General features: G+C 37.0%; 1 protein-coding gene across 3 annotated transcripts; it reads right to left on the bottom strand.

Moving 5' to 3' along the window:
• Nucleotides 1–12043: 12043 nt before the first annotated feature.
• On the bottom strand, nucleotides 12044–15384 carry LOC133295198 (uncharacterized). 3 transcript variants are annotated; one of them, XM_061493994.1, is made up of 3 exons: nucleotides 14746–15384; nucleotides 13999–14611; nucleotides 12044–12457 (listed from the first exon to the last, which is right to left on the bottom strand). In XM_061493994.1, the coding sequence occupies exons 2-3, from the start codon at nucleotides 14462–14464 to the stop codon at nucleotides 12402–12404; spliced, it is 522 nt and encodes a 173-aa protein (XP_061349978.1). In that variant the 5' UTR covers nucleotides 14465–14611; nucleotides 14746–15384; the 3' UTR covers nucleotides 12044–12401. The 3 variants fall into 3 exon arrangements, with proteins under 3 accessions (XP_061349978.1, XP_061349976.1, XP_061349977.1); XM_061493992.1 differs by having other exon boundaries at nucleotides 15097–15384; XM_061493993.1 differs by having other exon boundaries at nucleotides 13999–15384.
• Nucleotides 15385–16339: the final 955 nt, after the last annotated feature.

Here is a 16339-nt window from a genome sequence, read left to right as displayed (position 1 = left end):
CAAAATCTTGATTGCTTCCGAAATCACCTCGAACATAGTGCCAACATGTTTGGCATCATCTGAGGCAAAGTCAAGTTTGGCTTCAAACTTTTGTTGACAAAATTATCCTTTTAGCTTAATAATATATTACTATTCTAATAATATTCAAATAAGTAGAATTCATTTTTTTATAATGAGATCGCAGATATTTCTTTTTTTTTTTTTTTTGATAACATATTTCTTTCTTTTTAAGTGATGATTGGTTTAACGCATACATGCTAACTTATGTTGAATGTGATATATTTAATAAGATTGATAATGAAGATATAATACAATATTTTCAAGGAATAAAGAATCGAAGAATGCTTTTATAATCGTTTTATTGTAATAGCTTAATTGACTCTTGATTATTATTATTCTAGGTTAAGTTGAAACTTTTTTTTTCTTATTTATATTTTTTTATTTTTTAATGCATTTAAAATTTTATTTTAAAAAAATCAGGGACGCTATCTCCGAACCCTCGTCATTAAATGTGCAGACATAAATAAAATTTTTTGGGTCCGCCACTGATTTATAGGAATGATAAATTTAATATTGTAATAATAAAATATTATTTACCTAATAATCATTAAAGAAAACATTCACATCTGAAATGTTTTGGAACTTTATTGGTTAATAATTTATGATTGCGTTATGATTTTTGAAATGTTGTTTATGGTTAAATTATAATTTTGGAGAGTTGTTTTTAATAATTTATCATTAAATTATTATTATTTATAAAAAATGAAGGAGTTACACAACATTTTTGTATCTTTTTGGGAGATGGGTGTTTTGTTGATTTTTGGTTAGATACACAAATGGGTCCTAAACTGTTTGCCATCGATCAATTACACTAACCAACACGTACTTGAGGAGCTGTAAAGGTAAAAAGTTTTCTGTTTTTTGTTTTTGATGCATTAAGAAATTAAATACAGAACCTATTATATAATTACTTACACTCTTCATCACTAAGCTAACCTTCCCTTGTGGCTTTGTAAAGGTGAAAAGTTGGCTAATGTACTATTGATCGTGGGACGTGAGATTGGTCATGCGAAACTATTATGGTATTCTCATTGTACCCTTGAGTCAGTCGACAGGCCAATCAAAATCGGACAATGACTGAGATGTGTACAGAGAAGAGAGAAAAATATTTTTTAAAGCAAATGTCACTTTTTTAATTGAAGGCAAACATATTAAGGGTGTACAAAAAATGCGTTCTTGGTTGTGGCTTCGAGCCTTTCTCCATGAGTAGATTCTTGCCAAGATTAGCAACATTCTCCCACCTTCCACGGTGAATGGTTCAGGATTTTGACCGTACTAGTTTGTTTTTCAAAAAGTTTGACCGAATTGAGCTCTTGGTCAAACTTATTACCAGATTAATGTAGAGAGACGTGGCATCTTACATGTCGTGTCTAAACGTGATAGTCTACCTGTCTCGTTTAATGTTGACAAGAGACGTGACACCTGACATACCACATTTAAACGTGATAGTCTACCTACTGCATTTAATGTGACTTTGTCATGAGGCATAAGAAACAATATTTATGTTTGTCGTTACACTAAAAGTGGCAGTGTGACTACCACGTTTAGACATGACATGTCAAGTGTCATATCTCTTATCAACACTAAACACGGTAGATAGGCTACCACATTTAAACACGATATGTCAAGTGTTACGGAGGCTTTAAAGAGGATGAAGACTAATAAAGCCTTGGGACCTGATAGTGTCCCTATTGAAGTGTAGAAAGGCCTAGGGGATGTGGCAATAAAATGGTTGACCAATCTTTTCAATAAGATTCTTCAGACAAATAAAATGTCTGATGCATGGAGGAAAAGTATGATTGTGCCTATTTACAAAAACAAGGGAGATATACAGAATTGTTCTAACTATAGAGGTATTAAGCTAATAAGCCATACTATGAAGTTGTGGGAGAGGGTTATTGAACATCCTTGAGGAGAGATACCAAGGTTTCTGTAAATCAATTTGGATTTATGCCAGGAAGATGTACCATGGAAACCATTTTCTTAATGCGATAATTAATGGAAAGATATCGAGAAAAGAAGAAGGACTTACATGTGGTGTTCATAGATCTTGATAAAGCATATGATAGGGTTCCAAGGAAAGTTTTATGGTGGGTTCTGGAGAAGAAAAAGGTACCATCAAAGTATGTAAAGGCAATCAAGGATATGTATGATGGGGCTACTACATGTGTGTAAGCTTGTAACAGAACATCAAGTTATTTGCCTATCACGGTAGGTTTACACCAAGGGTCGGCTCTAAGTCTGTATCTCTTTGCCTTAGCTATGGATGAACTAACAAAAGATATTCAAGAGGAAGTGTCATGGTGTATGCTTTTTGCAGACGATATTGTGCTTATCGATGAGAGTAAATACGGTGTTAATAGAAAACTTGAATATTGGAGAAGAACGTTGGAATCTAAAGGATTCACGTTAAGTCGGAGCGAGACTAAGTATATGAAGTGTGAGTTTTCTATGATAAGAGATGTAGACCAAGATTACAAGAACCAGCACCGTTAAATTAGGAATTTTTAATTAATGTTTGCCACCTACATGTTGGAAGGCGATGCTCATGAGTGGTGGACGAACACCTCTCACGTCTATGAGATGCACGGTCATGTGATTACATGGCCATTCTTTGAGGATTTCTTTCTGGATAGATATTTTCCTTAAGATGCTCAGGAGAGGAAGCGGGGAGGGTTTGACAGACTGGTGCAAGGTTCGATGTCAGTTGACGAGTACTTGGCTAAGTTCAATGAACTAGTCGAGTTTGCACATTTTCGGATTGCTATGTCGACCCCTACATTCTTGGCCTCTAAGTTCCGCAGAGGACTTAATGAGGAGATTTCATATCGTATTGCTAGTGCTGCGTCTAGAGACTTTGGTACACTGGTACAACAGTGTAGGGACATTGAGGATGTCTGTATTGTGAGCAAGGCCAAGAGGGCCAAGGTTGCTAAGGTAAAAGGAACTGGTAGTTCCACTTCCTGGAAAGACAGGAAGTTTGCTGGAAAAGGCAAAGGGAAACAGTTGGCAGCTAGCCAGGCGCCTAGCCAGTTCAAGAAGACTTCTACTTAGGGGAGTTTAGCTAGACCTCCTATTCCCAGATGCTCGGGATGTGGGAAATTCCATGTGGGGCCGTGTGCTACCGACCAGTTGATCTATTTTCAGTGTGGCCAGGCGGGCTACTACTCCAGAGATTTTCCGTCGTCGACCGCGAGAGCTGCAGCGGTTCAGGCAATTCCACTTCAGATGGTTCCCCTTTCACCTACAGCGGCACCTGCAGTGCCACCTGTCACTGGTCGTGTTTACACCTTGGATCAGCAGCAGTCGGATAGAGCTCTGAACCTGGTTAGAGGTACTGTTTCCATTGGTGGAATTGCTGTTGATGTATTGTTTGACTCTGGGGCTACACATTCTTTCATTGCAACCCCGATTGCTGTGGGGCTTGAGTTGCCCAGTGTTGTTCTTTCTCCACCGTTGCGGGTGACTACCGCCACCGGAGAAAAGTGTGATACCTCCACTGTACGTCGAGATGTTGTGTTTCAGTGGGATGGCCGTGACTACTCGGTAGATCTGATAGGATCGCCGATGGATAATTTGAAAATCATCCTTGGCATGGATTGGTTGTCCAAGAATTGTGTGATGATTGATTGTTGCGCAAAGCGAGTGGTGATGCCTCCGTGTGATTCCACAGCCAGTTCCTCACCTTATATTACAGAGCTGCAGGCTATGAGAGACTTGAGAGCAGGGGCATTTGGTTATGTCATGTTGGGAGGTTTGGTGAGTGGGACACAGGAGGATATCACTAGCATTCCTATGGTGGGGGAATTCCTCGAGGTGTTTCCTGAGGAGATTCCTGAGTTTCCGCCACAGCGGGAGATAGAGTTCTCCATTGACTTGTTGCCTGGTGTGGGGCCTATTTCATTAGCTCCATATCGGATGTCTCCACCAAAGTTGGCAGAGCTGAAGAAGCATATTGAGGATCTTTCGACAAAAGACTTCATTCGACCGAGCGTGTCTCCATAAGGAGCACCTGTCATTTTTGTGAAAAAGAAAGATGAGACTATTCGATTGTGCACCGATTACAGACAGTTGAACAAGGTGACAATCAAGAACAAGTATCCCCTCCCTCGTATTGATGATCTGTTGGATCAACTCAGGGGTGCTTGCATGTACTCGAAGATTGATCTCCGGTCCGGATACCATCAGATTTGGGTCAAGTCGGAGGATGTCCCTAAGACCGCGTTTCGTTCGAGATACGGTCACTATGAGTATTTGATGATCCCGTTTGGACTCACCAATGCACCCGCAGTGTTCATGGACTACATGAACCGTGTTTTTCAGCCGTATTTGGATCGGTTTGTGATCGTCTTCATTGACGATATCTTGATATACTCCAAGACTGAGGATTAGCATGCAGAGCACTTGAGGATTGTGTTGCAAGTGTTGAAGAAGAAAAAGCTTTATGCTAAGCCTTCGAAATATGAGTTTTGGCTCAAGTTAGTGAAGTTCCTTAAGCATGTGATTTCTGCTGAGGGAGTTGCAGTAGACCCGAACAAGATTGAGGCCGTGTTGGATTGGGAGAGGCCCAAAACGGTTACAGAAGTGAAGAGCTTCTTGGGTTTGGAAGGTTACTACCGGAGGTTCATTGAGAGATTCTCCAAGCTGGTTCTACCATTGACTCGCCTTACCCAGAAGGAAATTCCTTTTATGTGGACTCAGGAGTATGAGGAATGCTTTCAGGAGTTGAAGGAGAGATTGACAACTGCAACAGTGTTGACTCTTCCTAATCCTGTGGAGCAATTTGAGTTGTATTGTGATGCCTCTGAAAAAGGGCTGGGTTGTGTGTTGATGCAGACCGGAAGAGTTGTTGCTTATGCTTCGAGGCAGTTAAAGCCTCATGAGGACAACTACCTGACTCATGACTTGGAGTTTGCGGTGATTGTTTTTGCTTTCAAGATTTGGAGGCATTATCTGTATGGCATGAAGTTTGTTGTGTTCAGTGATCACAAGAATCTGAAGTACTTGTTTGATCAGAAGGAGCTGAACATGAGACAGCGGAGATGGATGGAATCCTAAAGGACTACGACTTTGAGTTAAAGTACCATCCTGGCAAGGCCAATATGGTGGCTGATGCTTTGAGTCAGAAATTTGTGAGTCTGTCTAGTTTGATGATGGGTGACTGTGATGTCATTGAGAAGTTTCGGATTTGTCAGTGACCTCTTTATTTGGGGGTGCACTTCTCGAGATGGAAACAACAGAGGTTATAAATGAGCTGATGGAGAAGATCAAAGAGGCGCAAGTGTAAAAGGAGTGCCTGGACTATGTGAGAACCAAAACGGTGTGTCTTGGAATGAGGATGGATTACTGATATTTCAGAAGAGGATTGTAATTCCTCGAGGTCCTTTGACTGAGGAGGTGATGGCAGAGGCTTATAAGGGCCAGTTTACTGTCCACCCTGGTGCTACAAAGATGTACCAGAACTTAAAGAGAAATTTCTTGTGGTCGGGCATGAAGAAAGACATAGCTGTGTACGTGTCCAAGTGTTTGATATGCCAGAAAGTGAAGATAGAACACCAGAAGCCGTCTGGTAAGCTTCAACCTCTAGAAATTCCGCAATGGAAATGGGAGAGCATTTCCATGGACTTCGTGGTGGGATTGCCTAAGACTCAAGCTGGTTGGGACTCTATCTGGGTCATTGTGGACAGATTGACCAAGTCTGCCCATTTTCTTCCAGTAAAGGTGAGCTTCACTACTAAGCAGTTGGCCAGACTTTATGTTCGCGAAATTGTGAGGCTTCACGGGGTGTCCGAGAGTATCATCAGTAATAGGGACCTGAAGTTCACATCTCGATTCTGGGAGGCCCTGCAGGGAGCTTTTGGTACTCAATTGAGATTGAGTATAGCATATCACCCTCAGACTGACGGACTGACTGAGCGGACCATCCAGACTTTGGAGGACATGTTGAGGGCTTGCACGTTGGAGCAGGATTCAGCATGGGATAGGTACCTGCCATTGGTTGAGTTTTCTTACAACAACAATTTCCATGCTAGCCTGGGCATGGCACCCTACGAGGCATTGTATGGTAGGAGGTGTCAGACTCCTACCTATTGGTTTGAGGTTGGAGACAAAGAATTATTTGGCTTGGATTTCGTCCAATATACCACCCAGCAGATCCAGATGATCAGAGAAAAGCTGAAGCAGGCGCAAAATCGCCAAAAGAACTATTATGATGTTAAGCATCGTGCACTGGAGTTCAGTGAGGATGAGCACGTGTTTGTGAGACTTTCACCTGTCACTGGTGTTGGTCGGGCTCTCGGAGTGAGGAAGCTTAGCCCGAGATTTATAGGGCCATACCAAATCTTTGGTAGAGTAGAACTTGTTTCCTACCGGCTTTCCTTGCCTCCGAACTTGGCCAATATCTCGACGTGTTTCACGTGTCTCAGCTTCAGAAATATATTGCGGATCATCGCACGTGGTGCAGCCTGACGATGTGGAGGTTCGGGGGAACTTAAAGGCTCCTGCGGACCGCTCAAGATTCTCGATCGTGACGAGAAGAAACTGAGGAGCAAGATCATTCCGATGGTCAAAGTACAATTGACAGGAAGAACTTCTGAGGAGTGTACTTGGGAGAGAGAGGACGAGCTTCTCCGGCAATACCCCGAGTTTCGGGACAAGAATGTTTCTGATTTTGCGGACAAAATCTTTAAAAGGTGGGGTGAATGTAAGAACCCGCACCGCTAAATTAGAAATTTAATTAATTAATTATGAGATTAATGAGATAATTCCATAATTGACACTAATAATTATGAGAAGGCTTAAATAATTAGGGTAAGTGATTAATAATGTGAAAAGTCGCTTTTCTGACGAAAAGTGTAGATATTGGTTCTCCCTCACGGTATAAATGCGTATCGATGAAGTATCCCGGAAAATTATGAAAATTGTGTATATATTACTAGAATAATATATAGGACTAGTATAACAAGTTTGAAGTCAAAATAATAAGAATTGGTGTCAGAAATGATACTGGCTACGTAAAAGCGCGTACCGACAAAGTGCTGCGAAAAATAAAATAAAAATATGAAAAATCTTAGAAAAATGGCTAGGTTCAGAATCCTAAGTTTGAGATTAAAATCCTAAGCGTAGCTATTAAAGTTAATACAATGCGATTAAAACTTAAACCACTATAAATGCTTGTTGGCACATGATCCCAGGTCATTTCTGGTGCCTCCTACGTGAGAGTTGGCTGCTGTGTTTCTCTCCAAGATGACCACCCTTCCCTCTTCCTCTTTTGAGCCAAAGTGACTACATTTCTTCACTTTACCTTCATCAGAACACCAGTGTTGGGTGTGGGGAAGACTTGAGTGGGTGAGAGGCTCTTGTTTCTGAGTTGTGGGTACTGTTTAGTGAGAGTCTTGGGCTGAGTTCTTGAACCTTGTTGTGGAAGCCATTGTCATGGCATTGTGAGCTTCAAGGAGTGATCTTTGAAGAGAAAGAACCATTCTTGGTGTGCCATTTTCGTGCATCTTGAAGTCAGAACCTTGGGAGCTTCATAGAGAGCTCCAAGAGCACCTCTCTTTTCTATTTTGGAGCTTGGGGTATGTTCTTCACCTTTGATCATGAGTTTCCTTGTTAAAGATCAAGTCTTGGCATGTAAAATGAGTTAAATAGGTAACTAACATGAATATGAACCTAAAAGTGTATAAAAACACATGCGTGGACGCTGAATTGGGTTAAAAGTTGAACCTTGGGAGTGATATCTCGCGAAATGCAGAAATTGCATTATGTCGCAAAATATCCGGATATGGGTTGGAGATATCTGGATATTCTGAGAATTTCGAGAGTGTGACTGTTCTGTTCATACAAAACTGTATTTGGGGTTTATGGAGCCTAGATTGGTTAGTTGAACCTCTGTAATAAATATTCTAAGTCAGAATCAATGAGATTAAGGGCTTATGGCTTTGGGAGAAGCCTAATGGCATGAGACGTTGTCGTTATGTCATGAACTATTGGTGTATGAATATTGATATGATTATAGTCTAAAACAGATTGTGATTGTGCTGTTTGGTGACATTGAGCTAGTGTGGACTTGGCTTGGATTGATTGCTAAAGAGGTAAGCTTTTGTGTCCTCGGTTTAGCCATTGTTGGTTCCACCATACCCCATGGGGGAATGGTTTATATGCATGATGTGTTTTCATGTTTGAACCTTTGAAATGCTGTTGAGCTGTTATGTGCAAGTGCTTTATGATATGCATGTGTTGTGCCACCTAGACGGTAAGTCTAAGTATGTGGAGACATACAATAGGATGACTATGTGGGTGGGTGTAAGTGGTGTCTTGCACTGATTGTAGGTAATAGACGTATGTAAATTCTGCATTTCTTTGGCCAGTAGGATATTTTGACACGCATGACATGATTATTCTGCTGCATTGCACTGATTTTGGAACTTATGCTGTTTTACTGTTTTTAGAACTTATATTGCACATGTAAGTGAGCTTGGGGTGGAGAGATCCTTGAGGACCCCTTGTCTTACTGAGATTCTGTTTAGAGATCTCACCCCACGTTTGGGGCACATTTTCAGGTTCAGGTAACTCGGGGGTTGATACCTCGGGCGGCAGGAGGCCGGAGCTGAGTTGAGATATATGTTGTTTATGATGATATGCTTGGTTGCTGACATGTTCTTTATTTACTATCATGTTGTTTGATTTGAGACACTGTTGGGCTTTGTTGCCTTATTTGGTGAGCATGGGGGTTGTCCATGCCACATTGATTGACTATGTCTTATTTTAGAATTGAGTGGTATAAATGTATAAGGATATGGTCCGAACTATGTGTTGTAGTTCTGTGATTTAGATACACACATATTTATATTATGAGGATATTCAGTGTAGTTAGTTGTCTATTTGCAATTACATACAAGCAATGTTTTGAATAAGGATTAAGTAATCAACTCGGTAATTAATAATGACGTCATAATTGAAAAGAAAAGTTAATTCCGCATTTTAATTAAGCGTAGCTTAATACGATGACGTGATAACAACCGGGTATACACAGGGCGTTACAAAAGATCCCGTGCATCTAAGTGGTTAAGAAGTACCCAAGAAAGATGTTTTTAAATACCTGGGCTCCATTTTGCAAAAAGGTGGAGAGATTGATGAGGATGTAAATCATAGAATCAGAACAGGGTGGATGAAATGACGTAGTGCATCTGGGTTTTTGTGTGACCGCAAAATCCCCCTTAAGTTAAAAGGAAAATGCTATAGAACAGCAGTAAGACCTGCAATGCTATATGGAGCTGAATGTTGGCCAGCACATAGACAACATGAACATAAAATGGGAGTAGCACAGATGAGGATGTTAAGGTGAATGTGTGATTATACGAGGATGGATAAGATAAGAAATGAAGATATTCGACGAAAGGTAGGAGTACTACCGGTGGCTGAGAAGATGAGAGAACATAGATTGAGGTGGTTTGGGCACGTAATGAGAAGGCCCATGGATGCTCCCTAAGAACAGAAGTTTGTTACCAAGAGCTCAACACAAAAAAAGGTAGAGGTAGTCCGAAACTTACTTGGGGGAAGGTAGTAAAACAAGATTTAATGGAGTGAGATATACATTGGCTGACGGTATGCCTTAGAACGGAATGGAGAAAAGCTATAAGCATGGTGGAGGTTAGACACGTTGTTATTCCTATGTTCCAGATGGTCCCTTTTTAGTCCTTTTCCCCTTCATTTCCCCTTCTTCTTCTTTTCCCTTTCTTTTTTACTTTTATATATATATAAATATATATATATATATATTATTCTATTTATTTATTTTTTATTTATTTTTACTTTTATTTTTATTTTTTCAACCTTTTTGTATCTTTTATTTGGGTTCATCTACCACCACACCAATTAATTTAGGATAAAGATATTGTTGATGTCAAGTGTTACGTCTTTCTGCATTAGTCAGGTAATAAATTTGACCAAAAATTTGATTCGGTCAAACATTTTAAAAAACGAAAAAAGTGGTTCAGATAGAATTTATTTTTGGTAAAATCAGCATACTACACCCTTATCAACGCTAGCAATAGATACGGAGTACATATATCTTCTATTTATTTATTTTTGATAAATCATGTGTATCTTTTACGAGAGATAATTTTATTTGAGGTAAATTTAGGAATAAGACTTTAAATCTTTCCTAAAGATAATCTTAGTGGAATTGAATATATGCTTTTATCTCACATATTCAACTCCCATATTCCAACTAAACTATTATCGTTAGTATATCTTCTATTCTTCTAGTATTACATTGTGAGGATAGGGCTCACGAAGTCACGATTATGTTTGTTTGTAGTCTTTTTTTATTTTTATTTTCTCATTTGTATAAAAAAAAGTAACATCTCAACAAATTAAAGAAACAAGAAATATCTAAAAATATTAATGTTAATTGTTTGCTTGCCACATTTTCAAAATTTGACAACTAATTTATAGACAATAACAACAAAGTGACAAACTGACAATCAGTCTATGTTTTATATTTAAACTCTTTTTTATGATTGGAAGAGTCTTTTATATATATTTTTAATACTTTTATCATAAAATACCATGAATTCGCACAAAAACCAAATTCTTTTGTAAAACATGAATAAGGATGGCTAAAGTTACATGAATCTCAAATGAAAGTTAAAAGACTTTAAGTTATTAAGAGTGAATTAATTCTGAGGGATTCATGAGCAACCCCTTTTTTATATAATTGTTACAATAATTAATCATAAAAATAATATATTATCATACTTAATATTGAAAAACATACATATCAAATATTAATTAATTATAAATCAAATAAAAAAAGATAAATATTTTTGCTTCTTCTTCTTTAAACTCAAGCAAAAGAAGAAAAAATTATGGTATTTTTTTTGGGAAATATTATATTTACCATCTTTTTTTCCTTACAATCACTTTTATTGTTGTTGGATTAAAATCAAATCAACAGTCTCACTTAATATTATTTTGTAATCATTAATTTAATTTTGATCCGATTATAAAAATGATTGAAAGAAAAAAAAATTGTAAATATGGCCTCCCTTTCTATTCATGTCTCCTCTGTGGTTTATTTTTAGTTTTCTCTTCTCTTCTCCCGTTGTATAACTGGCTACAAACAATGCGTTATAATTCCGAGGTCAAAGTCCTCTGTTTCGTTGTAACTTCATAATAACAATGTGAAAGAGACAATTACAAATAAAGAAAAAAATATATATAAAAGAAACAATGGGAAAGAGGCAGAGACAACCAAATCATTTAATCATAGTTTTAGTTTATATCGTCATGCACAAGATATGGGGATCGTGTTGAAATGTCAGTTCTATGAATTCCAATTCCTCATAAAAAAAAATTAAGTAATGATAACTTGACAGCAAAATGCTTGTATATTCTCAAATAGATTTCGGCCAAATAATTATTTCTTTTCCTTTGTCCTTACAAAATTTTCTATATTACCACCCACGCTTTCAAGTCAAGCCTCAAGGCTCAAAAAGGAAGAATCTTATCCAATTGAGAGAAAATATTCAGCATATTTATTCTATTCTTCCTTTCTATGTGGTTCATCTTTGCATCGCACCTTCATGTGGTCCCACGCATTATATGCCAGTTTTGATAAAAGAGTTATACAGAGTTACGGTCCCCAAGATGGAGAGAAAAAAAATTGCAAAATGAATTTATGAAGAACTGACCGAAAAAGAAAAAAGAAAAGAATATTGTTTCCTAGTTTGTGCGTAGTAAAAGTGGATAGGATAATTTATCTTTGCATATTGCATTTCCATTTCTGCACATACTAAAGCACCCCAAAGACAAGTTTATCAACCAAAATGTGATTAAAGCCTTAACTTAATTTATATTTTTATTTCTCCGTTTACATAATTTGAGATATTATAATAAAAAATGATTAATAAAAAAATATGAATAGCTAGTTAAGAAGGGCAACCGCATTACCCATTCAAAATATTTGATTACTTTTACAATTGTATTCAGTTGTCATGAGCAATTATTAGAGTACAAAAATATCTAATCTTTCAAAATATGACAAATGCAATCCTCCACTATAAGTCTATAACTCCATATCATGTCCATGCGAAATTCTTCATTTTTTTATTTTTTGATAAGTGGAATTCTTTTCATTATAGTAGTGATTGGTTATATAGTATTTTTCTAGATCGAAAATTTCCATTTCAATTTAAGCTTTTACAATAAGAGGAGAGGAGGATTCTATATACAAAAAGTACAATGGATGAATAAAGGATATTCATGGATTATTTTGCCTCCTCTACTACTAGAAGGTTGTCAGAGAGGTCCGTAGTCATAGAAGATGAAGTAGTTTTCTACGCTTCAAAATTCTGAATAGAAGCAAGCCATTGTTCCATGTAATTGTTGCCAGCTGCAAATTCAATCAGTACCCCAAAAAATTAAGTACGGATGGATGGCACATCCCCTAGTTAAAAGGCAGATACAGATATAATATTACAGATGAATGCATTAACAACCATAAGAAAAACTAGTACTGTGAATGAATGATTTTACTCCCCTGATTTCCAACAAAAGTATAGATCCAAAAGCGTTGCCATCATTAATTACAAGACAACTTTCCCTAGTTTTGAATTGTACAAATAGCTCAATTGAAGATGGCAGGTTGTTATTTTAAGCACAATAATACCCAACTTGCAGTTTGGAGTATGCAATTGTTGTTCAATCAACTTGATCCGTATGTCCTAGGATGATTAAGTTTTAACGTACGGTCAACCATGAAGATCTGGAAAACAAGAGCTCATTTTCCATGGACAAGAAACAGTTCAGAAATAGAAAAGTAGGGTTGTTCTGCTTAGCATAACTTATTACACATAATATCATATAGTATACGCTTATCGTTAATTTCTATTTACTATTAAAAATTGCAGAGTTGAACTGAAGTAATGATCTACAAATCCAACTCGAACGGCCAGATGATATTGTGCTCAACAATCAACCAAGGGTAAGCAACCCAAAAACCAGAGGCTAAACATAAGAGAAAAGATTGAAGTCACTTAAGCTATTCAGGGTCATATGTTAAGATTGGAATCAATTTTTGTCGTAAAATTACTAATACCGAAGAATCACAAAAGGAAGTCCGCAATCATTTGACTGTGGCTTGTATAGCGTGGAATTTAGGACCTTAAATAATTGTAAAGTTAAAGTTACTTGAGAGCATAACTTTTTTCTCTATCATAAAAGCAACTTAGTAAAATTTATTTACCGCCCTGAGCAAAGATTCCAAGCTAAGACCTTGTTTTCTATTAAAATAAAATTTTGTTATCTGAAAAAAGAAGTGCATGGCAGAAGTATCAGGAAACTGCTGGAACAGAGAAAGATACAACAAACAAAGAAAATTAACACAGAAAAGAAAGGCAGTATCTTTGCAAATCAGACATGAAAGCACCCAGAAAATAAAAGAGGAGCCAAAACCCACATAGACTAGAAAAACATGCCCCAATAGTATCCAGACACACACACACACACACACACCCCAACAAAAAAAAAAGACCTCGTAGATCGATACATTTGAAGACAATTCTATGAAAAAAGGGAAGTATTTGTCTTATGTATTTGGATTTTGCGAGCCAGAAGCCCTAATCACCATTGCACTTATAGTTACTAAGCGGTATTAATTATCAATATAACAAAATCACAAACAAAATAGCCATGATGATTATGACAGACAAATTTCTTCATCAGAATTAGAATCATCAACAAGAAGGCCAAACGAACTAAAAAATCATGAATTATAAAATACATATAAAATGCACCGGAACAAAGTTTGTTTGTCCTTAAAGGAACAGCATAAAGAATTAACTACTCAGAAAAAGTTGAACAGTGCTAAGAAAGAGAACAACATAACTCAACGAAAACAAATTATATATTTCAAGAGCACGTTCTGAATCTTACCAGAAGAAAATTCATTTGGGAGGTTCTTGATGGCACTCAAAAGCTCGTTATTTGAACCCTCCACCTCCTTGCATCCAGGTCTATAGCAAGGAACCAGTACAGCAAAACTATTATCCGACTCATCATCACTCTGAAAATCAGAGCCATGAGGCTCCAACCACCCAATGGACCAGTCTGAGTCATCAGATTCAGAGCCTGACAAACAACCACCACCATCGGATGGCACCAATACAACATCATACTCTCTATCAATTCTCCTTTCTTCCCTGCTCTGCAATTTCCGTTTAACCTTCCTGTGAGATGGAGCAATCTTTGTTCCCTTCACCAAAGGGAACTTCATAGTCTCTCGTTCCTTCAAGGAAAAACCCCATTCAGAAGATGAATTCAGAGGAGAGCCACTAGAAACTGGCTCTTTCTCCTTGCCACCCCATAACCACCATGAGAAACGTGTCAAAGAGACAGCCATACTTGCCAATTCCAATAGCGATTCAAGGCTAAAGGGTTACAATGAGTGAAGCTCTTTTGGAGGGCAAAGATTAGTGAAAGAATGAGGGAAAAGCCACAGACTTGGAGGCCAAAAAAATTGAGACACGAAATAGCCAGTGGTTCCTGCCTGTTGCAGTAACCACTATATTAGGAAATGATCAATTCACTAACAAAAGGAAATCAATTGAACAACTTTGGCATAAAAATGAATTCAATCCAACAAAACCATCAGCATAAATTATTATTGACAAAAGTACAAACCTTTTAAAAAAAGCAAAAGCAAAAGCATGAACGAAATAGATGCAGTAAATTTGTCAAGGTTTCCTCAAATATCAAACCCAATTCAGCACGTTGAAGAACTTAGCCTAGATTTACTGACCCACTTCCCAAAATTGAATGTCGGGAACAATTCTCTCAGGCATATAACACTCAAAAACAAAGTTCATTATCCGAATTCCAAAACAATAAATTTTAACTTCTTTTTTTAATTCCTCAAAAAATGTAAACCGCAAATCTCAATCACAATGACACAGTCATGCTCAGTCTAATCAACGCGAAATCGACAAAGAAGACGACTCGAATCAAACCCAGTAAATTTTTTTGAGTAAAGACCTTTGCTTTGGGTCAAAATCGGGAATTTGCCCACACTCAAATCATCAAAGAATCACCGGAACATCCCAAACTCCTCGCCGGAAATACCGATCCTTTCAAACGGCTATGCTATTGGAAACAAAAGCAGGGGAGATCGGAGCAAGAATTTCTCCGGCGAAAGAAAAAAGCCGGCGACACAATGCAAAGACTCAGTGAATTAAATTCGAAACCCTAACTCGCTAACTCTCTCTCTCTCTCTCTTTCTCTATCTAATCGGCTTCCTCCTACTGCTTCTGTTTCTGGGTGCACTGAAGCAAACCCAATCACTCTGAAACTCGTTTTCTTCAGAATTTATAGAGCTATTTTTCCATCCTTTTCATCTCGCTGCATCCAACGGTCCAGATTGCACCGATTCTTCTGATGTACGGTGAGAGAGAGGGTCTTACACTCTTACTATGCATGCTCATTCATTTAAACAATAAAAATAATTAGTTTGGTCTCTTTTATATTTAAAAAATAAAAATTTTGGTTTAAATCTATTAATTTGTTTAAATTTTTAATAATAAAATAACATTATTATTTAAATATTTAATAATTAAATAATATTATTTTATTTTATTTTTTAAAATCATTAAATAATAATTTATTTATTTTATTTAAAATAATAATTTGATATAGGACAGTTTATAGGTTTTGTAAGTGAAAAAAAGCTTCTCACCTATCTTTTAAATAATTTTTTTTTATATCTGAATTTGTTCTATTTTTTTGTAGTAAACAAATTTGTTTTATTTAACTTTACGTAGCAGGTCGAGTCTAATCTAATATAAGCAGAATCGTAAATTCCTATTAAGTCGGCAGATTCATTCATACCTCTACAATTACAATATATGATAATTAATAATATAAAATATGATATTATATTTGTCTATTCAATTTATTTTTTCTAATACTATTAAATCATAATTTTAGAAAGAAAAAAATTATAAATTAATTGAGATTGTAATTTAATAACGTTAAAAAAGAGGAGATGAAGTAAAGGTGAAAAAGAAAAAGGTAGGAATAATCTGCTATTACAAAATAAATGTGTTTTTTGATCAGAAACTATTGGACGTTGATTCTATGAGAGAGATAATAACGGTCCAAAGTTGCTGACGTGAATAGCCATTACCCCAATCATGGGATGCATGTGCGTCCCACTTGTCGACACGTGTCATTAAAAATCAGCCTATGAATATTGAGAACGTGAAAATAAATTATAAAGAAA

The sequence above is a fragment of the Gastrolobium bilobum genome, unplaced genomic scaffold (assembly GCF_033153095.1).
Source record: "Gastrolobium bilobum isolate Gb01-03AN ecotype WA unplaced genomic scaffold, APGP_CSIRO_Gbil_v1 utg8601, whole genome shotgun sequence".
In the NCBI taxonomy this organism is placed as follows: domain Eukaryota; kingdom Viridiplantae; phylum Streptophyta; class Magnoliopsida; order Fabales; family Fabaceae; genus Gastrolobium; species Gastrolobium bilobum.
Note: the sequence above shows the minus strand (reverse complement) of the source record. Positions and strands in the feature narration are given on the sequence as shown.

What these genes read in the sequence shown, in the direction of transcription:
- LOC133295198 (XM_061493993.1), bottom strand. Translation starts at nt 14,464, where the DNA reads ATGGCTGTCTCTTTGACACGTTTCTCATGGTGGTTATGGGGTGGCAAG. An exon ending in CCCAAATGAATTTTCTTCTG is followed by an intron (nt 12,458 to 13,998) that starts GTAAGATTCAGA and finishes TTGAATTTGCAG; the next exon opens with CTGGCAACAATTACATGGAA.